At 34.9% G+C, this 24,498-nt stretch overlaps 1 protein-coding gene across 2 annotated transcripts; it reads right to left on the minus strand.

Annotated features, from left to right (window-relative positions):
- Positions 1 to 216: 216 nt before the first annotated feature.
- Positions 217 to 23,872, minus strand: Rgs13 (regulator of G protein signaling 13). 2 transcript variants are annotated; one of them, XM_020179606.2, is made up of 6 exons: positions 23,651 to 23,872; positions 22,348 to 22,418; positions 16,778 to 16,846; positions 13,884 to 13,945; positions 2,240 to 2,406; positions 217 to 1,162 (listed from the first exon to the last, which is right to left on the minus strand). In XM_020179606.2, the coding sequence occupies exons 3-6, from the start codon at positions 16,840 to 16,842 to the stop codon at positions 980 to 982; spliced, it is 477 nt and encodes a 158-aa protein (XP_020035195.1). In that variant the 5' UTR covers positions 16,843 to 16,846; positions 22,348 to 22,418; positions 23,651 to 23,872; the 3' UTR covers positions 217 to 979. The 2 variants fall into 2 exon arrangements, with proteins under 2 accessions (XP_020035195.1, XP_073905048.1); XM_074048947.1 differs by having other exon boundaries at positions 22,331 to 22,418.
- Positions 23,873 to 24,498: the final 626 nt, after the last annotated feature.

The following is a 24,498-nucleotide window of genomic DNA, read 5'->3' on the forward strand; positions in this document are numbered from 1 at the left end:
TATACTTGTAAATATTGTGTTGCTCTAATGAATGTGGATGTTGAATCTAGACTCAGTGTTTTAAAGTAACAGCAAGGCAACATCAAATGCATATGTCGTTACCTACACTTTCAGTGAGAACGATAGGAAGTAAAAGTATTATATACTCTTATTATTCCAACAGACTAATTTCAGGCCTTTAGAAATATGTACTGGAACAATACCTTTATTGTGTCTTTGAAAAATACATATATTTATAACGCTTAAATTTATATTTAGATTTATTGATTGCTAAGATCATGCTCAATACATATGCTGAGAAGAAAATCTCAAAATACAGGAACCAAATCTCCTTCCATCATAGCAATGTAAGAGCAAGAATCAATAAAAAAGTTCACACATTTTTAGGAGCATAGAATCATTGCAGGTTTTTCACATGTAGGAGAAATGTATAATATAAGTCAGTTATAGGCAAATTAGTGAGAACATTTTATGGATAGAATCTCTCTCAAGAACATATCCTTTTAATATAGCTCATGATAAAGTATAATGGATTGTACTACGAGTACCAAACTTGTCTATTAATTTAAGTACTAAGAGCACTCTATTTGTACAATACATTCATGTAAGAGATTTAATTCACTAGCTATAGTTTTAAAGAAGTTTCCTGTGCATTATTACAGCAAAATTCATTAATAAGAAAACAATCATTACTCAGTTAACTACCATAGCAAAAATGTAATAATGCTTGTCATGAAGAAAGATATTCCCTTTCTCTATATGTTTACTGAGCCACAGAAATACACCTTCAATTGTGCTGTTTCATGTACTAAGAGTTCTAGAGTTCATACCTTTGGAATCTGCTTCTCTTTGGAAACTAGAAATCAATTTATAGCTCCATTTCTGTTTAAATTCCTACTTTATTTCTCATTTTTTTAATTAAAAGATCAAAATGAGTACTTGAAATATATCATCTTCAACTCAAACTTTTGGGAAATACTCAAGAGTCATTGGACTGAATAGTTTTCAGAAGTTTCTGGTACATTTCTGACTTTAGAAATCTGGGGTAGGAATCCCTTTCCATGTGCATATACACTATCTTTTGAGCCTCTTCAAAGCATGTTTGAGTAGGTTCTTGAATATTCCTGGTGATACTTTCTCTTGTCGAACTGTCAATGTTAATCTGAAAAGTGAAGTTACATGTAGACTATAAGTAAGCATAATCAAAGATAGACACATCTAATGAAAAGATTTAATTTATTCCCTCTCCTTTTCAGGGCAATGGAGTTTTGTTTGTAGTTTTCACAGATATCCAAAAAAGACTTATAAGAGACAAACTTTTTGTTTTTTTAAAAATAAATATCCACCTTTCACATGCCAGAAATCAAGACATCACAAGGCCCAAGATCACGGAAGACTTAGAAACCATTGCTTAGTGAGGAGGATGGAAGAAGTTGGTTAGTGGCAGCCTGCAAATGAGGAAGCTTATGAAATGAGGTTTCTATTTAAAGAAAAGGGAATCTGGTGCTGTTTTAAAATTTGTCTTCCCTAAGAGTCACAAATGTTGCTTTAACTGACTGTCTTCTGAGATGGGATGACAGTGAGGAGAAGTAGAGGGGAGAAGTGGTTATCTCAGTAAGCTGAAAAAATTTCCAGTCAAGAGTTTTGAAGGTTAAGTCAATAACATAGTAATATCCTGAGTGATAGAACTCTCTCATGCACCATCTTCTGTCTTTTCCTCCTTAATAGAAATTTTCATCCTTTGTTGTCTCTTGGCCAGGAGAGACCAGGAGTCTCAGCATGTGTTACTCAAGACTCTTTCCTTTCCTTAATCAGTTTCAAATGAACAGTAATAATAAAAATGTGGTCTCTGCTGGTTTTATACTAATGTTAGCATTATACTCTAGTAGGGTGCCACACAGTTCCTAACTGCCCTGGTATGTGCACATTATAATATGTGCAGCAAAGGCAATTCTTCCAAAGACTTCCCTTTTGTACTGGACACTGAGATAGTTTAGCCTGTAGAGACTCGGAGCCAGGTAGCCTAACTTTGAACACTAAAGTCACCACTGAATGGCATTGGGTAAGCCAGTTTGAGTCTCAGGTTTTTAACCATTCTTGTCTGCAAAATAAGATTAGTGAGATTGAAATTTTATCATTTTAGGAGATACTGGAATGTAAAATGCCTGGCTCATATGGATGTGTGACATATCGGTGTCCTCCAAGAGATGTGCCCATATCCACTTCCCATCCTTGTTACCTCTCTAGGGGACTGTGGCTGGATGTAGATCTTATAAAGCTTCTTTGCCCTGAAATTTCTGCTCCAGCGTGAGGCAATTTTCTTATAAGTTTCACATGCCATCCAGAATTTAATATTCTCATCACTGTGCTCCATTTTTAAGTATGCTGCATAGACTACTGGACCATCTGAAAGTAATAGAGAAATCAGTTTATTTTCATGGATTAAAATTATCAAAAAATCTGAAAAATATTTAATGTAGTTTAAAACAAAGCCTAAATAAAGCTCCCACATTATGTTGTGCGTATTTTATATCTACGCATCTGAAGTATGTTTGACAATGCCACTCAGTGGTGAGGTCATCCCTTTTTTCTGAGTCTCTTAGTGGAAAATGCTCACCAGGGTAGATGGCTCTAAGACAGATAGCAAGCACATGTCACAAGGACCCAGGAAAAAGATACACTGGACAGATAGAACACTGGTCCACAATTTACTTAAAATATCTAAGCCTTCACACCAAACCCATGGATAAGGGCTGGGTATCAAATCTAAGAAGACAGGTCAAGGTTGGGGGTAAATGATTTGAGCCATGTAGGAGTGATACTCTGATTAGATTGTATGGCCTGGCAATATCCAACCAGCAGGAAAACACAGAAAGCTGAAAAAATTGAGCTTCATGTTCATAATTCATAATTCAATCAAACAAGAAATGAAGAACAGGCAAGGTCTGGCATCCGGGAAGGACGCTGACCCTCTCTCAGGATCTGGCACAGGGCCGTGGTTACGCTGAGCACAGCTATGGAATGACACTGGATGCTAAGAAGATAGGTATCTTCAGCTTTGGTCTTAAAACCCCTTTCTGGGATGGGTAGATAACCATGAAGATGGGGAAGCTTTCCTGACTGTGTCACTCTTTTGTGGGAACTTGTGACTGAAGGATTGGTGATCTCTTACAAATCTAATTCATTACTCACAATCTTTAGGAGGACCAAGTATTATCAAGGTTCAAGATGAATACTTTGAGATGAAAATTAAACTTCTTTTGTTGACTACAAAATCTCTCAGTATATCTGAAAGATAGAGTTACTAGATGATAAAACAGTGATTTTCAATTGATATGCTAATGGAAATGTGCATATAGTCAAAATATGTGACCACTTAAGACAGTTAGCATAGGATTTTTCTTTTACAAAAAGTTGCATGTAATTTGATGTATACAACTGAATGATTTGGATATAAGTAAATACCACAATGAAAAATTGTCACCACAGTCAATGCCATAAGCATATTTATCACCTCTAAAAACATAGGCTTTTGATGACCACAATCTTGGTCAATATTATTAGCTTAGGAGAATGGAAATGATGATGATGGAAACTTATGGAAGGAAATGATGACAAAAGTCAGATTTTCCTAGATCTTCACATAAGAGATTTTCTAGCACTAGAAAGCCACGCTTCTTGAATCCTTGGTTTCTACTGACTGTCAGCAGTGATACAGGAATGAAGACAACAGTTAAAGTATTTTTTACTTAAGAATACAAACACAGAGGTGGATTCTATCTATAGAGGCATTAGGGTTAGGGAACACTGATAATCTGCAAGAAATATGGCATCCTAGGAATACACAAACTTAGAGCATGGCTCACTATTTTCAGGTGAGCAAGAGTAGCCTTCATGACTTTGGGTGATAGATGGTTGGACAAGAATATCAACTATGATGAGAATACATAGAAATGTAACATAGAATATTACATAGATTAAATATCCCTACCCAGTGGGGAAATATATTTCAACTTAGATTTTAAACAAGAAATTTATTTTCACACCAAACTTACATTCAGTTTTACCTTGCCTCATCATAGGCACAGAAATCTGGGAACAGAAAATAGATGAATAGTGGGCAAACAAAAAAAACCCAAACAAACAAAAACCAAAAAGTCATTTCTGGTTTAATAGAGTAGAGTTGAATGCCAATATTTTCAGTATGCATTGAAAGAAATAGTTCTATTAAAATGAAGAAATTGGTATAGTTGATATTTAGAAGAATTTTGACTGGATGCTTCATTAGAAACAGAAAATAAGGACTTTGAAATAAAGAAATGAGCTATGGAACAGAAATAATTATATGGTAAAATCTACAGATCATAGAATGAGAATCAGACACACAGGCAACTTGGATGGGTTAAGTGGATAAGTGTGTGTGTATTCCTGCCTTCTTTAACTTCCTTCTTGAGAGAGAAGAATAAGTATCTGTTTCTTTGGGGGCTGGCCAAATTCACAGTTCTTGATGTACCCAAGTCCTTTGCTAACAAAGCCATATGTGCATTGTTATATAAGAATAGTCTATGTATGATATATAAAATATAGTGTATTGTGGCTTATAGCAATATTCTCAGTTTTATTTATTTTTTTTGGTGACACTGAGGTTTGAACTCAAGGTTTCGTACTTGCTAGGCAGGTGCTCTTACCACTTGACCCACTCTTCCAGCCCCTAAAATGTGACTAGACTGCATTTTAACTGTGTAGTTTTTTTTGTTTGTTAGGGTTTTTTTGGGGGGGTGGTATTGGAATTTGAACTCAGGGCCTCACACTTGCTAGGCAAGTGCTTGAGCCACTGGAAAAGCCCTTGTTCTCAGTTATTATCTGCCCTTCTTCTAATAGAACTATGTTTCATGTCCTGCTTATAACTACAGTGGATTTGTCCTAGTCAATGGAATACATGCAAAGTGCCATGGTAGGTCCAAGCAAAAGGCTTAAGAGCCCTGTTATGGCTTTGCTCCTCCACTGCCACTAGAAGAATATGCTCTAGAAAAACCTGCCTCTTCAGTCTAAAGTCCAGAACAAAGATAACGCAACAAAGCAGGAGGTGACAACAGATTTTGTGCATCATGAGTGAGAAACCAACCTTTCTTTTTGTAAATCACTGGGATTTTAACGTCATTTGTTACTGTATCAGAACTTCACAAAAACTGATGTGGATGACTCAATCCTGTCTGACATTTCAGATATGAGTCTGGTGCAGAAAAGAAGCAGATTTACGTGACTGGAATGTTTTACAGAATTCTGTACACATCAGGCTAATTTTTATGAGTTTGCTACAAGTTACCCAAGCAAGCAGATGAAACTGCATTTGTGTGAAAGGTTTCAGGCATCTTAGTAAATATTAAAGTCAGGATGGAATTGCTCAGTCAACAAGAGAATTAACAAAGTGGAAAAGTGTTTCTCAAGTCAAGCAATGCAATTCAAGCAGCCCATTCTGAAGTTTGGAATGACTCTCTGTCTTGAGCACCATGCTCAAGAGACCACGAATCTGTTTAAAATGGGTGAATAAAGGATTATTATCAGACTTGTTCAAGGAAGTTGAGATAATGGAGAAATAGCTGTAAAATATATGTTCTGTTTGCCTTTTCCGTGAGGAATGAGAGTTGTGTCTGCAGTAGTCTCTAGCTTGGGCTTTTAAAACTAATCACAGAAATGAGCATTTCTGTGACACACAACATGACACGTGCCAGCATTTTTGGTGGAGAAGGAAAATGTGGGATTTCTTTTGGCTGAGTCAGAAGAGTGGCCTAGCTATCTCAGGGTTCTGTTTTCTGCAATGTGTAAAACCTTACACCATGCATTAATTTTGAAAGCATGCTAAAACTGTCACTGTACATTGGAAATGAGACAGAACCAATTTTGAATCCATTGTATTTTCAATCTGTTCCACTGGGAACAATAAATTCTATGATTGTACCACAATCTGTGTGAGGTTTTATAGTAAATCTACTGTTTTATTAAAATTCTCTGACTTGGTTTCTATAATATTAATCTCCTCTGATTTTTCCCCTACTTTCTCTTTGCTGTATCATTGTAAAGTTAAAGTACTGTGGGTTATTTTTAATATATAAAACTTCAAATAAAGAAGTAATCATTATTAACAATTTGTTGTATTTCCTTTTAGTCTTTCAGTCTTTTGGTCATGTATAATCACATATCTAGTGAGTATTTATTCATCTTCACACTAATATATATACAAATTACTTATTGACATAATGTGAAGCTTTTTTGTATCAGTATTGTTAATACCATGTAGCAAATGCTTTGCTTTCTCCTGTTTACTTTTGATCAAATGGCTGGGTCATAGGTCATAATACAGTTGTCCCTCAGTATTTACAAGGGAGGATGAATATCCATCAGTAACTTCATGTGCCTGTTCAGTGCCATTAATAAAGATGCCCCAGGCAGCAGAGATGGTTCATCAATATGGTGAAGGCTTCATTCACTTCAGCAGTGTATTGATCCTACACTATTCAGCTTGACATTTCTACAGTTGTCTACATGTGATCCTGTTCATTTAGAATGGGAGGAAAGTATGCAGTACATTTCAGGATGACTTTGGTCAAAATTAAAAGATTGATACCAACTCCATGATTCAGAACAATTGTCTGTGCAGAGAGGCTTAACTGTATCTCAGCTCTGCATCTGTGCTGGAGCAATGGTACAGACTACAGAAAAACATCCCCCTGTACTTTCTGATGTGAAGTCAACACTGAAAGTTTTCAATGGTCACTCAACTGTGCCCAGGCATCAACTGACCTCTTCCTGATACTGTGCCTCTTGGAATCTCCAGAAGCTATTTTATCCCTTCTTTCTCTCAACATGCCAAAATAGCCTCTCCTAAGAAACCTGCAGGTGACCTTCTTGCACTTCACTGAGAATACAGACTTAATCAAATGGAGATACACTTCTATTCTTCAACAAGTCAACCAACCTACCACCATCTGTACCTTCCTTTCCTGTTTCCCTCCTGAGAAAGAATTGACCTGTTTCTTTTGGTGCTGGACAAACAATTGGTTTTCTGGCTCTACTCTGATTTGATTTCCTCATTGCTTTGCATTTCTTAGATGCTCTTACCATCATCTCCACTCTCTATGTCTTTCGTCTGCTTCTCTTTATTGGTTGTCATCAGCATACAGCTATGTTACCGTAGTTCCCAAATAAGACTAAAACAACTATTAGCTCATACTCTTACTGTGGACCCTCTCAATCTTTGCTCTTTTCATTTAAAAAATGCTTTTTATTTTTGACACACAGTGATAGTACATGTTTATGGGGATCAATGTGACATTTCACTTCAGACATTTATCATTTATGTTGAGGACTTTCAAAGCTTCACTGTTAGTTATTTGAAATATTCAATTAATTGTTGTCAAACTACTACTGTGTACCCCTGTGTACTTTAGAAGTTATTTTTCTTAGCCAGCTGCTCCCCCACATACATTGGCCATTCTTTCTCCATTCTTCTTTCCCTACCTTCTCAGCCTCTAGTAGTAACTATTGAATTCTCTACTTCCTTGAGATCAATGTTTTAGCTTCTTCATACACATGAGAACATGCAGTATTTTTCTTTGCCTGACTAACTTCACTTAATGTAATGCCCTCCAGATCCATCCATGTTATTACAAATGACAGAATTTCATTCTTTTTATGGCTAATGATATTTCATTGTGGTATATATAAATCACATTTTCTTTATCCATTCATCCAGAATTGGACACCTAGATTGTGAAGAGTACTGCAATAAACCTGTGAGTACAGATGTCTGTTCAACATACAGGTTTTGATTTCTTTGAATATATATCTGGTAATGGCATTGCTGGATAATATGATAGGTTCTAGTTCTACTTTTGAGGAACTTCCATACTGTTTTCCATAATGGCTGCACTACTTTACATTCCCACCAACAGTGTATAAGAATTTCTTTCTTTGCATCCTGGCCAGCACTTGTTATCTTTTTGTCTTTTTGATAAGAGAGATTCTTATTGGGGTGAGGTAATAGTTCATTGCAGTTTTAGTTTGCATTTCCTTGATGATTAGAGATGTTAAGCATTTTTTTCATGTACCTGTTTGTCACTTGTATGTTCTCCTTTGAGGAATATCTATTCAGGCCATTTGTCCATTTAAAAAAATTTAGTATTATTATTATTATTGTTTTGGTGTCAAGTTGAGTTTTTTAATATTCTGGAAATTAATCCCTTGATGGATGAATGGTTTGTAAATATTTTCTCCCATTCTGTGGCTGTTTCTTCACTTTGTTCATTGCTTCCTTTGCTATACAGAAGTTTTTTTTTTAGTTTGCTATAATTCTATTTGCCAATTTTTTGTTATTGTTACCTGTGCTTTTGAAGTATACCCAAGTATCTTTGCCCACATCAAAAGTCTGTAGCATTGTTCTTACATTCAGTAGTTACCACTCTTACATTTAAGTTTTGGTACATTTTGAATTGATTTTTATATGGTAAGAGATGGAGGTCTATTTATTATGCTATCGCTATCCCTATCCAGTTTTTTCCAGTACTATTTATTAAAAGGTTTTCCTTTCTCTAATGTATGTTCTTGGTGCTTTTGTAAAAATAATTAGCTGTCTAAAAATGTCCGTTGATTTCTGAGTTCTCTATTCTCTTCCATTGGTTAGTGTGTCTATGTCCAGATTAGCACCTTGCTGCTTAGGTTGCTATCACTTTGTAATATGTAGCCTAGCATGGGTAAAGCCTGGAGAATGTTCCAGATGCTCATTCTTTCCTTTTTCCCTTTTCAGTTTTCATCTTTCTGTGTTGATGATTTTCTGTATTCCCTTTTGTGTATCTTCTCCACTGCTGAGGTCTGTATTTTTGAATGCTTTCATGATGGCAGTTATTTTCCTTTTGATTCTAGAAATGATCTTTCAATGTTTCTTGTAGAGCTGTATGATGGTGATAAAATCCCAGAGGTTTTGATTATCTTGGTGAGTTTTTATTTTCTTTCATTTGTCAAGAATAGGTTTGCAGGATATAGTACTTTTGGTTGACTTTGTTTTTTTTTTTTTTGGTCTTTTAGGACTTTGGATATAGTGTTCTATTCTCTTCTGGAATACTCAGACTTTTGCTAAGAATCTGCTGTAAATCAAATTGGCATATCCTTATAAATGACTTGATGCTTTTCTCTTGCTAATTTTAACAAGTCATTTTTTTCCAGTATTGGAATCACACCCAGGGCTTCATGAATGCTAAGCAAGCACTCTCCCTCTGATCTATTTTAGCAAGGTCTCTTTGTCTTGTACTTTTGGCAGTTTGACTACAAGCTTCAGAGAGGACCTTTCTTTTCACCAAATACATTAGGAATACTTTGAGCTTCTTGAACATAAATGTCCATATTTTTCCAAAGTTTAGCAAATTTTCAGCAATCATTTTCTATGCTTTTTCCCATCCCTTTTCCTTCTGGACCACCTATCATGTGAAGGTTTGTTCACTCAATGGTGTCAACTAAGTCTCAATAGCTTTTTTCACTTCTTTATTATTTTTTTAATTAGATGGGGTTATTTCAAAAGACAGTACAGAAGTCTGTCTTTAGCCTGGTCCATTTTAGTGTTCAGGCTCCACTATATTGTTTATTGTATTTCTTGAGTTCTACTGCTCCAATGTTTTTGATTGTTGCTTTTTTTATGAACTCTATCCTTTTGCTAAACTTCTCATTCATATCATAAATTGTCTACCTGTATTTTCTAGTATCTCATTAGGTTTTATTAAAATCATCCTTTTGAATTTTATCAGTGCCTTGCTTTCCTTTTCTTTAGAGTTTGCTGCTAGAGAGTTATAATTTACTCAATTATCAGTGAGCACTGATAGTCACATTTTTTGAGAATTAATCAATGCATAAGTGTTTTTTGCATTTTTTTCTGGCATTACAGATTTTGATTATCTGTATTCCTCACATTCACAGTTTGAAAAGTCCTTGGGTTTCAGGAGATTTCTGGTCCTTTACCGTTCCAAATGTATTTTTCTGCACCTTTTCTGGATCCAGTCTGCCTCAGGTTTAGTCACCAGCAATGCCCACAGAATTTTGTCTCCAGCTCCTGAGTTGGTGATGGCTGAGGCTTTGATAGCCATTTGAATTGTGACGCCAAGGTTTGAGTCATCATCATTTAAGGAAGTGTCTTAGGTACTTTTTAGGTATTTTAATGGGAACATGACAAAATGTTTCCAGTACATTTAAAATCTTACCACTACTGATATGTCCACTTAAAATATTAATTGTTTTCTAACAACTTGGGTGTTTGGAAACTTGAAGAACTTTTTATCATCTATAGACACTGAAAAATTACAGTATATTTTCTGCTCAATTCACTATGGTGAATTTTTAATGGTGCTGGTCTTAATACACTAGGAATCATATACACTACATTTCTTCATTAAAAGATACAGCCACTTATCTCTACTGGATTTACTTCTAAAGTAGTTTCCTATCTTTAAAATAAGGCCAACCAGTTCCTTATATAGTCAAATGACATTATTTTTAAAAAGTGTGTTTTCATCTTGCTTTTGGAATTCCATTCAGAATTCTTCCAAAACTTACTTTAATAACAATTTTCTCTTTTACTCCCAATGTGCCAAAAATGGCAGTCCTCTGTTCTTTTCTAGAAGACTTTCACTTTTGGAAAAAAATCTGTGGTTTTTTACGTGTCTTATAGGCTAGTGGTTTTGTTTTGTTTTGTTTTAAAGCACACTGACTGACTAATACCTAAGAAATGCCTAATATGTGCTTATTGAATGAATGTAGAACAAAGGCACACACTATTTTAAAAAAAATCTTTGATGTTTAAAAACCTATTTGTCAGCAATGTGTCTTTGGAGATATATATATATATACATTGTATATATATATATATATATATATATATATATATATATATATATATATATACAATGTGTCTATGTTACTAACATTCTTAATTTCTAGCTAACATCTGTGTTTTCCCATAGTTCTGTTCTCAAATTGATAGGTTTTTTTTTTTTTTTCAATTTCCCTTTTCCACAAAGCCTTTGAATTTAATTGTTGGGCTCTAGTTTCTGCTTAATGGCTCCTAACAGTCATCTTCCACATCTTCCAAACTAATTTCTATTCATCTGTATTTTCTCCCCTTTTGGGCTTTTGAAATGTATGTTCTTAGAAACAGTGTTTTAATCTTTGTAAACATAATCATTTGCATATCTTAGCCTAGAGTATGCATTTTTACTAGTATCCTAAATTAATGTAAGCACATTTTTATTCACTGGAATATCTAATGTTTGTATTCTTAGTTTTATCTTTCTGTTTGAATAGTACATAGTGTGATTTGTCTTACCACTTTTTAATTATATGATTGTAAACCTTTTATTTGAACTGCATATTAATTTGATTTCACAGAGGAATGCTACCATGTTTTTGTTGGCTTTTAAAAAGAAAAGTGATGTCTTACTGCCACCATCTTTTCTGTGAACTTTGCTTATTCTCATGGCACCAGATCTTTAAATTGCTAATTCTAGCTCGACAAGTTCTTTCTTGAGATCCATGCCAGTAACTAACTCTATTCACTTTGTTTTGAGGTCACCAGTACTAGTGCATGCAATTATATAAGAAAGTTTGGTGTACTGGTCTTTAGTTGCTGATGTTTATCTTGAATTTACTCATTGAACATTTATTCCCTGCCCACTAGGTACAGAGCATGGTTTTACTTAATCTTTCAGGAGAACACAGGTAAACAAGAAGCAATCTACCTTTAAGAAATTCACAATCAACTGAGCAAGCTGCTGAGGAAAAGATCCATTATGTAATGGAGTTGCTACAATTAAAAGCAGAATAAATAATGATTCTAATAAAATAGAATAAGAAGGAAGAATATTTTCAAGTGTTTTCATGGAACTTAAATTTAACTCAAGAATGGGTAGAGTAAGGAGACCAAAAGGAGTGGAGTAAAATGTCTGCTGCAGGAGAGTCACAGATGTACAAGTGAAAAGATGCAGCAATAGTCACATAGGTCAAAGATGTGTTAGGTGAAGAGGCATAGTTGGAGATAAATTTTAGAAAATGTGTCACATTAAATTATAAGAAGTCTTGAATACTAAGATTTTGGACTTTTTGGTAAGGAGTAGAGAAAAAAGATCACTATTCAGAGATGTGCACTTTATTAATAATAAAAAACCTGCCAGTTATTGTGTGCTCAGCCCAGAACAGGCATTGGACTAGGTGTGTCATATCCAACCTCTGCAATCATGTGCAACAGGAAGGTGACATTATTGTCATTTTACAGTTGAAGAGTATGAATGTCAAAAGGAAGCTTAATCTACCCATGCTGCAAACATGGATTACAAAGTATTGTGACTGATATCTGAATTATTCAGAGGAAAAATAAATCTAACCAACAAAGCAGACATTTTTAAACTCACAATTATGCTGGCAAATTGCATCACAAAACTATGAAGAATTTCTGAAAAGTGAAAGGCATAGTTTGAAATTGCATCATTAAAAGAAACTATGAACCAGGGGCTAGTGGCTCATGTCTGTAATCCTAGCTACTCAGGAGGATCACCATTCGAAGCCAGCCCTGGCAAATAGTTTGCAAGACCCTATCTCAAAAAAACTCATCACAAAAAAAGGGCTGGTGGAGTGGCTTAAGGTGTAGGCACTGAGCTCAAACCCTGGTACCACATATAGAAAAAAAAAAAAAGAAAGAAAGAAAAAGTAAGAAGGAAAGAAAGAAAGCAAAAAGTTCATTGGGATGACTTGCTACAAAAACTGGAGCTCAGGTGGTACCCCAGACCTGGAGGTGTAGATCCCAGTACTAGGAGCTGAGCCATGAAGTCAGAGCTAGAGTGGCTGATTAAAGTGTTTCATAGGAATAGTCAAGGAAGGGTCCGTAGCCACTATTGCCTTTTGGGCCACACAGTAAGTATTATATTCCAAAGAGGGTTCAAGAGTCAGGGAGCAGGTAACATCCTAGGAGCATGGCAGTCCCCAAGAGTGACACAAGAAACCTCATCCAGAAGAGCCCTGCACACCAACCAACCAAAACCTCTAAGATGCACACTAACTCCCTTCCACAGTGAATAGATCTGAGCAGATTACACCTCCACAGAGAACCTAAAGGGGGAGCCAAGATAAAATTGTGCTTATAAGCAAAAATTGATGAACATTTGAGGGGAACTAACTCCATTTAAAAGTACCAAATTCAATAGGATGATTTTCTGTGAGTACCCACTATATATTTTTCTGCACTTGTTTTCTAATTCCATCATTTGCTACAACCTGCAGGTTTCCTACCCTAAACACAACTGACATTCCCTTCAGTGCACAGCATTCTTTCTTTCCTGAACTAAGCTTCATCATATCCATTGGTATTATCTTTCATTTATATCATGTGAACACTGATAGTTGTATACAATTATGCATAAAACCATATGTAGTCCCACTTGAATCAGACACTGATAAACTTTGGGGAGTTTTAGAACATCAAGACTCAAATTTATTCTTTTAAAAGCACTTAGAAGAGCAACTTTTTAACTTCTTTTCAAATGCTAACTTTAGTAGGCTCTGGTAAGGCAGTGTATTTCGGTTTGTGCTACTATTTCAGCATATTTTCAGAGGGATTTTATAGATATACTTGTGAAGAATAAATACCCACAATGACTAATCTTGTTTTAATTAACATCAGAGAAAATAACAGTGGCTGTCACTATTTTCAGGTTTTCCTTTTTTTAGCTATGTCAGTTGCCATTTAGAAAGCAGTGAGAAAGAAGAGCAGCAAATGTTCGTCATCTGGCACTCTGGCCCCCTAAGAATGAAATGAGCTACTTATTCAAAGATAATGTACACACAATACTCACATTTTGTAGCCATCAAATTTTCAAAAGATCGGGCCCATTCTGACACTTCCTCTGAAGTAAGGCTTCAAAAAGAAACAAAAAGCATTGATTAGGATAAAATATCCTCAAGATTTTGCTGAACTCAACAGATCTATGTTACTTTGCAAATAACACCAAAATACAATTACCCTCCATTTGTGTGTGCACTTGGATGGAAATTTCTCTCCCTGTTACCTTTTGCATTTCATTTTTATTATCTAAATTTTGTGATTATAAAAATTATAGGAAGTTGTATGATATTTATAGGCATAATTATAGGAAGTAGAGTATATACTGAAAATATGATGAAATAAACATTGAAAAGAAAAGTAAAGAAAAAATTATCCTGTAATTTTTCTATTGCCAAATTTCTATTATATAGAATTTTAATAGATTTTTAATGTCTTTTGTTACACGTATATTTATGTTTTAACCAAGAATTTGTCATACTCTCCATGTGTGTGCATTCTTAATGAGTACAAACTCTTCTAATAACCACTTTGTATATTATAATTATTTTAATCATTTACAGTTTTATAATTTATAACTATAAATTTATAATCACTCATAGTCATGTTATGTTAGCAACTGTGTAGTGTGCTACAAAAGATCTTCAGCAACTTACATAACTATTTTCAAAAACCATTTTGATTATTTCCCATTTTTCATCATTAAAACCAAATGCAGAACACCCTGCAAACACAGCAAGAGTGATTTCTTTGATTAGTAGAAGTCAATTCAAAGGTAAAGAAGATACATGCTTTTATAGTTCTAAGTTCAAACTGCCAAATGACTTTTACAAGGTTGTACATTGCGTGATCCCACTATCAGACAAATCATGCACTCATATAATAAAATCGTTAACCTTGTGTCTATTATTTTCTCAGTCTCCTCTGTACTGTAATTTCTTTTGCATTTTAAAGGATTTGATTTTAATTAGAGCTTAATATGTCAAGTTCTATCTGACCTAAAATGTATAACAGAGCTGTTTTCTGTTTAGAAAATTGTGGAGAGATGCTGGCTTGGAGGCTTTGTTTCTGCCTCTCTGCCAAGCTTCGTGAGGTAAATTGTCAAGTGACAGTATTCTCACATACAAATACTTTTATTTTTCCTCTTTTAAAATAGTTAATATTTTTATTGTTATTCAGTTTATGATACATTCTTAATTTTCCTGCTTTTAACAACTAGATACACTCAAAGATAACTGCAGATGCAAGACTTGTCTACTGGATGTCCCATTGGAGTGAGCACAAAAGTTAGTTCAGCAGGAACAGATGTCACCATTAGCAGGTTCTTAATGAAAGAAGATTAGTTAGAGAGCTTAAAAAAATAGAACATGGAAAAATATTGGGAGTTCTCAAGAGTTCAAATATCTTTTGTTTTCTAATATTTGATGGATCCTGCCAGTTTGGAGTGGACTGCTTGCATCAGTACTAGGCTTAACAGTGTACTGTGCTAAGATTGCTTTCAATAGAACATTTCCATGAAATTACATCTGACTCATTGTTCTTTTCTCTTATTAGAACTTTAGAAAGAGTAACCTGGAATAACCTTTTCAATCCAGCAAAGTGGAAAGTGCTAGGCAAGGTTTATTGCATGCCTGTCTGTTCCACAAATTTCCATTATACAAGAAATTAAAAACTACAACCTGAGAGAAGATGCCTTCACTGAGTTGGGAAACTTAAGGTTAGGTGTTGGAAATTGTTGGTGAGGGATTTCCTTTGCCTCTAAGGTACATGAGAGTTATGGCGATAGATCAGAATTAGTTATGTTTATAGGCAAAATTGTAAAATGAAATTTGGTTTTGTTTTAACATCATTTTTGCTTTTAATTTTTTTCTGTTTCACAAGTTTCATGGTGGCCCTTGGCTATCCAGGTCCTCTGCTCAGAATTATTTTCAGCACCTTTGTCTCATTGCTTGCAGAATTTCCTGATGTAAATTTCTCAGTTTTGTGTTTCCTCCTTTCTTTTGGGCAGGTCAGCAGTGACTCGCAATCAGATATAAGGAATTTTGAGGTGTCAGGACATTAGGGAAAAAGGAATGAAGATTTCTTAGAGTCTGACCATCTTGGATTCTAATTCTAATGTTATACTTAATAGTTTTTAGTCTTAGTGCCCTTAAAATCCCCAGACCTTAGTTTCATTGTAACATTGAAATAATCATGTCTGTCACAAAGTTGTACAGACCATTAAATTTGGTTGTGAATGCAAAGCACTTATCAATCACTTTTACCAAACAACCTTCCATATACATGAATTCTCCTTTCTGAGCTTCCCCATCCCTCATTGAGAGTTTAGGAAGCAGGAAGCTAGTGATGCAAGCTCTGATGGTGAGCCTCCCTGAGAATCATCAGAAGAATAAAAGACAGTTAATCCCAATGAGCCTGCTTTCTCCTGAGATGCGTACATTTCAGCAGTCTCAAGTCTTATTTAAAATGCTGAGCTTGGGCCTTACAGCACTGTAGCCTCTCTCTTCCCACCATGCAGTCAATAGCTTGTGAGGTTTTTGGAAATTCACTCTTCAGTGGGAAAGAGTGCAGGCCAGGAGCTCTGATTATACAGGGAGACATGGGCAAAATTGAGGTTTCAATTTAGGCTAGGTTAGGCATTCATGGTTAACCTAACAGGGATCTTCGACCTGGGAATTCTTTAGGGCAAATCCAACCTAATGCTGCATTCTCAAGTGTGAACTATGAATAATGACAAAAGAGTCAGCATAACACAAGATTACTCTTCAGGTGGAGTTTCTCACATGTAAATGCAAATTCTACCTTCTGAGCAAAATATATTAAGAATGCAGTTAAATAGATAACATGCACCATTTATCATGTGATAAGAACGCGTTAAAATGGTTACAGAATGTCAAAGCTACTTACTTTGAGGGAAGCCTCTTAGATTCATTTCTGCGTATCTTACACATCCAGCAATTGCGCCTGCTCATTTTTCTAAGGAAATGTAGTATATATTTGTATAAATTACTCATTTAAAATAATTATATGTTAGTCAATTTTTTAACAACATACAAAAATATAAATCAGGCAAAAAGAATTACTGAAGTTAATAGAATACAAATCACAGTGGGAATGGGGAAGAATAAAATGATCCAGTTCTCACAAATATTTTATAAGAATATAAAATATGCTTAGAGTTTTAAGTAACTTTATAATCATCCAGTCTTCATATTCATTAAACAATGAGGTTTAAAAAATACAGAACTCTGAAAATGGTCTATTTATAGCCCACTGACAATGAATTTACCAACTTGTAAGGCTTCCTTTTTTGGACAAATCTTATTTTTAGAAATCACTTTCACGATATAGAACTAAAATTTCCCTCTTTCTAATTAGCCAAATAAAATTGTATAAATAGCTATATAAAAAAGGAAAACTTAAGAATGATTTCTGAGAGGGTTGCAGCCTGTGTGGTCAGATCCATTCTGGAAATCGTGACTTTAATGTTAAAATCCAGACAGTTTATTCAGCCTAGGCACCTTTATATAGCAGTACATGTCTTTGAGAAGACAACTAAAAATTGTTTTTAGGAATAAATAAGTCTGCATTTTATAATGAAAGCCAGAAGTAGTCTGACCATGTAGAGACAGTTATATACAATGAATTATTGAGGACCAACTGTGAGTTTTTACATGAATCTCTATTGATTCATTCAAAATATCTACTGAGCTCTGTGTGTCAAGTTCTGGCTGCTCATAAATTATCTGCATAGACCTGTCCTTGCTGACAAGTAAGATTTTGATATGGGAAATGCAGGGGCCATGAGACAGACTTGAGGGTAGTTAGTAAAGGCTTCCAATAAAGCATCATCAAAGCTGGAAAGGGAAGGATGTGTGGGGAAGTGCTGAGTGAAGAAGGGCTCTCTCTGTCAAAGTTAGGAGGAAGTAGGTTATGTCCTTGCTGAAGAAAAGAAAGCATTCAGCTTCTATGCTAATCTGGAGTATGGCAGGGGGAGAGCTGAGAGAAAAGACTAGAGAGTTAAGATTGGACTACAACCTGTGCTCAAAAATGTTCGCTGCAGCAATCAAGTGGTGGGAGATAAAGCTGTAGAATAAACTGAGGCCACACGCATGAGGCTGTGCAAGCCACAGGTTTCGTATTAAGGACTAAGAAAATCTCTGAAGCATTTGTCATTTAGAGTAGACATGTTAACATTTGAAATTGGCTTTGTGACTAGAGTGGATCATAGTACAGGCAGAATGGAAAAGAAGAAACCAGTTGACAGGCAGGACCATGAGGAGGTGAGAGTAGAGGTAGAGGGAAGAGATACATTTTAAACATTTTGAAGAAAGAACTTTTAGAACTTGCTGATATATGGATATAGAAGGTGAAAAGAAGGACTGACACAATGGCTCACACATATAATCCCAGCTACCCAGGAGGCAGATATTGGGAGGATCATGTTTCAAGGTTAGTCTGGGAAAAAGTTACCCAGATTATATCTCAATAAGCAAGCCGTGTGTGGTGGTTCATGTCTGTAATCCCAGCTAAGTGGGAGGCATAGGTAGGAAGATAGTGGTCCTAGGTTGGCCCAAGAAAAACATAAGAACCTCTCTGAAAAATAACCTAAAGCAAAAAGCACTGAGCATGGCTCAAGTGGTAGAACTTGAACCTAGCAAACTCAAGGTCCTGAGTTCAAGCCCCAGTATCTGACCCCCACCAAATAAAAGGTAAGAGGAGGAAAAGAAGAAGTCCAAGAAGAATGTGCACCAAGAAAGAAGACAACTGGAGAACACACAGTTAAGAAAATTGTAAAAAAGCAGCTTGCTAGACAAAGATTGGAATAACACGGTACCAAAGAACCACAGCGTGTGTCATCAAAAAGGAACAATGTGCCAATGAGTGTTAGAAGAAGGGTAGGGAATAAGAGAGTAAAGGAAGGGAAGATGCTGTCAGATTTCTGAACAAGAAGGTCACCAAGCACCGCAGTGAGATTAGTCTCAGTAGATCAGGAAGGGCATAATAAAAAAATAGAGAACAAGAGGAAATGGAGCCGAGGACAAATGGTAGGATAATTGTGCAGAGCTACTTATAATTTGGTTTCTTTTCCCCACCCACTTTCTCTCCTTCCTTCCTTCTCGATCTCTCTCTCTCTCTCTCTCTCTCTTTTGCTGTCTTTCTTGTGTTTGTGAAAGCTGTAGACAGAATGATATAATAGGGTCAGAGAAGCAGGACTCTGAAGTTTGACCATTTTGTCCTGCCTTTCTGTAAGGAGTGTCATTACTGTACAGACTGCAATGTGATTGACACACTCCCAAGATGACCAATGATAGCCATGAACAGAGGTGGAAGACTAGAGAAAGAATTTCAAGAGCCTGAGAAAGAAGGTGGGACTAGAATTCAGCATGCAGGGGTTAGGACATTGAAAAAGTGGCAGTACAGGAAGTAGTCACTGTTCCTTTGTAAATGAAAATAGTGATGAAAGTTTAGGGCCCAAGTCAAGTACATTTGGAGGTTTGGAGATAAGAACTTCTGGGAGATGTGGTCTGAGAAATTTCCCTTTCAGATTGGTTCTTCATCGTAAGTGAGGAAAATCCATGGAGCTAAACTTATCTACAGGAAGAAACAAAATTGAAGGAGGGTACGTTTAAAGTGGCTTAAGCAGAAGGGGGAGTTTACTATAGGGATATGTTGTATATACAGTTAAATTCTAGATGACTTTAAATCATGACAAAGGTTTTGGACTCTAGCTGGTTAGTAATAGTAATTTATTGATGTCTTTAAATGACAATGGAATGAAAATAAAAGCCTTTTTCTAGAAAGAAAAATCTGACTGAAGATGATTAACACTGAAATGACTGAAGCAAAGAAAATTGTTACATTGACTGTTCATAACGATCCTGTGTATAACTGGACATTGAACTACCTAGTGTAGTTCGGTATTTCTCATCTCTGTAATCAGTGTTGGATAACTACAGCTCTTGCTTATTTCCTAAGTGGAAAGATGGTAATTATGTCCTTTATATCATTATAGATAGTCATCCCTGTCTTCTATGAGGACTTGTCTTCCCCTGTACCTGCTACCTTTAACAATAATTCTGTAGCTCATTGTCTCTTCACTTGATCTACTGGAACCATTTGTACACATTTTCACTTTTTTTGTTGCTGATCTCTGTTAATTCAAATAAATGTGTCTTTATAGGTTAACCCATCTTTCTGATTTTGATGGAATTGTTTGGCAAAAGTACAGAAATCTTAGCATACAACACTTACTGGGGTCAGATGCATAGTGGAAGCAATTTCTGAATTCACTAAAGTTTAGGGGACTCCCAGTGTCCACAAGAGGTGTCAGAGTATATTCAAATAGTTCTGAAACCAGACAGGTTCAAGCTCTTATTAGCTTTGTGACCTTGAGCATGCTAAGTCACCTCTCAGATGCTCCATTTTCTTTTCTTTACAATGGAACCATAACGATTAGAAAAATAGATGTATGCAAAACTCTCTGTTCAGCTTATCTGATCTTCCTTTAGTATCTTGTACCCTGTCAGCCAGGAAATATGTCCTAAGCTCTTTTCTTATGTACAGGAAACACACATTTTTGTCAGAGACCACATTCCTTCCTCTTTTTAAATTTCAACTCAGACATGACCAGTTTTCCTTATTAACCTTATTCATTCTTCTGATATGAATATACTCTCTGCAAATCTTCCCTTTCATTTTTTTGCTTCCCTTCTCGCATATTTCTATTGTTCACACAGTATTTTAGTGGTTGGTTTACAGTTTTAGAATCAGGTATATCTGATACAGGAACATATATGTCATTCTGAAGGAATGAGGCCACAGGTGGGATTTATTTGTCCAGAAGTACTCAGACATGTTTGTATGCTAGAGGGGGAAAGAGATGAGAGGACAGTCTAGCTAGAGTGTCTCTTTGGGAACAATTACATAGGTTGCCTCCTCTATAGAGATAACTGATTGAAACAGAGAGAGGAAGTTGAGATTCTTGTCAAGCTAAGGAACACCAAGTCAGGCTCCATGCTTATGGTGGAATAATTGCTTTTTAATCCAGCTAAGGTTGTGTACAGAATAGTAGCAGTTCTGTACTCAGTTGCATGACATTTTTAGAGGAGCATTATCCAATCCAAGTTATTCATTAGTAAGGCAACATTGGAAAAGGAGTGAAAAATAGCTATAAATAACTATATATGCATAAACAAAAGTAGATATAGTGTTATCTATATTTCTAACATCTATTCTTATTTTACTATGACTCTCCTGAAATATTATGTTGAAGAGTTTTTTAATAATCATGTATATAAGTACTTGTTCAGGATTCTAAGTAAAACATTTACAGATTATTAGATTATTGAATACAAATAGAATATAATGTCATAAAAGTGTCAGTAATTACTTTGAAGAAAATGTTAAGTGAAATAATTATATGTAAGATATATTATGGGTAGAATAAATAGACCACAGAGAGTTGTTGCTCACAAAATTCTCTGGTTTTCTAGTCCCTTAGAAAATGGGACACATTGAGTGCTGACCCAATGACTTGAGTTCTGCTCCCAGGCACAGCCCAGAACCTGGTGTTTGCTCCTGTCTACTAAGATTTCTGGAACTGAATGTCCATTCACTTGTCTGATTACTACTGGATTCATCATCACCATGCATCACTGCTTTGGAATATCACAAAACACCCCTGTGTCCTCATAATGCTGTCCACATTGAAGCAAAGAGGTAAATTGATAAGTATTTAATCCAGGTTTAAATAATAAATTCAGGTTGACCACCTGAGCTCATTACCTCTTCCAATAAAACCACTGGTAAAATTATAGTAAAAGAATATGCAAAACTTAACATAAAGGAAAAAGGGGATCAAACAAGGAGAAAGACACAACAAAATATTTCAAATAAGTTTGGAAGAGAGAAAGCAGATGGAGGAGTAGTAGTTAAAATTCTCATACCTCTAAAATGAGAATAGAAAAGGCAGACTTTAGAATTTCGTTGACCAAATGAAGAACATGTAATTCTTAGTCTGAGAGCAAAGAATTTCCAAAATAACTATTTCCAATATAATTCTTATTTCAAAAAAGAAATATCTGCAATCCTGCATTCAACAGTAGTTATCATTAAGACATCTCCACCTATAGTTTACACCAAAATATGGAGTGGCAGCATCAAATGCTTTCACAGTTATAATTGGGTGTTTTTAAGAAATGTATTTGGTAATCCCAAAAAAGGTGCATTCTAAATTTTTTAAGAATTATAATTCTTCAGGATAAGAATTTGGTTAATGCATCCGATTGATAAATCCAACTAAGGATACCTTTAATTAAATTACAATCCTCAAAACCAAGTAAAAATAAAAATTAACCTCAAATAATTCATAGAACTTTAAGTCTCTTCTGGCAAAAATAAACAAAAGAGGTCCTAGTTTACAGTGAATTAAACTGACATAACATAGAACTGACTTACATTGTGGACAAACTCACCAAGCTTCAAATCAACAATAATCATTTTTTCTTATGTTGATGGTAATGATATGTGGAGACAGTCCATTACCCTAAAAATATAATGATAATAAAGCAAACAGAAAGAAAAAAGATTAATGTGAGCTTCCTGGAGAATACATAGTGGCAAGGATTTCTATAAATATCCTGCATTATGTTTTAAGTAAATGTGTTTTTCCACTTGAACAATGCTGGGTTATGGTGGTCTTACTCATTTCTTATCTAGAATTTTATTAATTTCATATATTGTTATATAAATACCCACATAAGTATATATTTTATTTACATCTTTCCATTGCTTTTTATTTAATTATTTTAATGTTTAAATAGAAAATCTCAATGTTATGGATCAATTCCCATATCTTTTCATTTTTCAGTCATCTTTTGGTAATCTACTGTACACTTTTGCAATCTAAACATAGGGTATTTTGCACAAGTTTTGGTCTTCACAATGGTTTTTCTTTCAGCTTTTTTTCCTGATAATTATTTAAAAGAAAGAATACATTTCATTGATAGGATCTTAGAATAACCATAAACATATTAGCAATGAAATGAATTCTACATATATTATGACATATATAGATTCAAATTTTCTTCCTGAACTCTTAGAAGCAAAATAAAAATAATTGAATTCTCTTAAATCCAAATGTTCACCAACTTTAATCATTTTATAATCCTTATATGCACTCAGTCATTTCCTTTTGTTCACAAATTATATCTACAAAAATTTAGTGTTCTTTGTGATGTTCTTTTATTTTAGTATGTTGCATAAAATTTAGAAAAATTTGGAGCAATTTACATTTATCCAGACTTTGTTTGCTGTAGCCCACAAATTCTTTCCCTTTATAAAAGCAAGTATCCCTGTGTAGTTGTGCTTAGGTATAGAATGAAGGAATGAAGAAATTCCATAAAATTTAGATTAACAGTGCTTCAGATAAATCTTATGATGATCTGTACATGGAATCAGTACAGCTAATAAAATGATGAAACTAACAATTTAATAATGAATGATTCTGCAGTATCTGACTTTTTATCATCATCTAAACATATAAACACATGTTCACAGAAAAACACAATTAAATGAAAGAAATATTATAATAGTTCCTCTATTGCCTGATTTAGAAGACTCACTAACTTATAAGGCTATGGTAAGTTTTATGTATAGAAAATCTGAGCCTGGAACAGAATATGTGTTTATAAATTTTTTTTCCTTAGAAAAAAGCCCTGCTAACACTCCTCCATGTCTACTCCTATACTTAACTATTTTATAGAATCTCATACTTACAAATGAATCCTGTGGCACAGTCCACCATGCTGTTTTATTTCCTCTTTGTTAGGATCCGTTTGGACTCAGGTTCTGAAATTTCAAGAGACACCCAGCATTTTATTTTTCCTGGCATAAAAAGACTTTACTGTCTCTATAATTACCTCTGTGTCCCTCAGTGTGAATGTCTGTTTTTACAGACACATATCTATGCAAAGAGAGGTTTTGTTGAATATGGAAAGTAGTGCTGTGGGACTGATAAAGAGGTTTTATCTAACATTATTAGAGCATCTGACATGACCAGATGACTGGAAGTCAGAGCTCCATGACATCTTCAATATAGTAATCAGTATTTCTTTTCCAAAATAATTCACTATTCATGTTTTACAAAACATATAGCCTGCAGTAAAATCCCCTTCTATACAACAGAGAACTGAGGAAAAATTAAGTAGGCTGCCCCTGCAAACATTTGTTATCACTTTTTGAGAACTAGAATAGTCAAATTACTAAGGACCTTATTATTACTATTTTTTAACAATAGAAGAACCTAAAAGGTCTCTTTTCTGGTTAAACATTTCTAGTTTCTTCAACTGGTCCTCTGTGGAAGATTTTGGACTTGTCATCATTATTAAGTTTGTAACTGCACCTGTTAAAATAGGGACTGAATACAGTGCTTCAGCTGAGCTCTAATGATTTGTAGAACATGGTGAGACTGCTAATATTCTTGTCTTGTGTCTATCCGTGTGTGTGTGTGTGTGTGTGTGTGTGTGTGTGTAATAGCAGAGTGGTTTAAGCTGAGAGATGATTGGAATAAAATATCAGGAAAGATCAGAATATGTTTGAGAGAGTGTTTCCTAAAATAGTCAGAA

Source organism: Castor canadensis, chromosome 11, assembly GCF_047511655.1.
Source record: "Castor canadensis chromosome 11, mCasCan1.hap1v2, whole genome shotgun sequence".
Lineage (NCBI taxonomy): Eukaryota > Metazoa > Chordata > Mammalia > Rodentia > Castoridae > Castor > Castor canadensis.

Excerpts from the sequence above, each read along its gene's own strand:
- Rgs13 (XM_020179606.2), bottom strand. The coding sequence starts at position 16,842 with ATGAGCAGGCGCAATTGCTGGATGTGTAAGATACGCAGAAATGAATCT. Across the intron at positions 13,946-16,777 it reads TCTAAGAGGCTTCCCTCAAA|CCTTACTTCAGAGGAAGTGT; the intron begins GTAAGTAGCTTT and ends TTCTTTTTGAAG. Across the intron at positions 1,163-2,239 it reads AGCCACAGTCCCCTAGAGAG|ATTAACATTGACAGTTCGAC; the intron begins GTAACAAGGATG and ends TTCACTTTTCAG.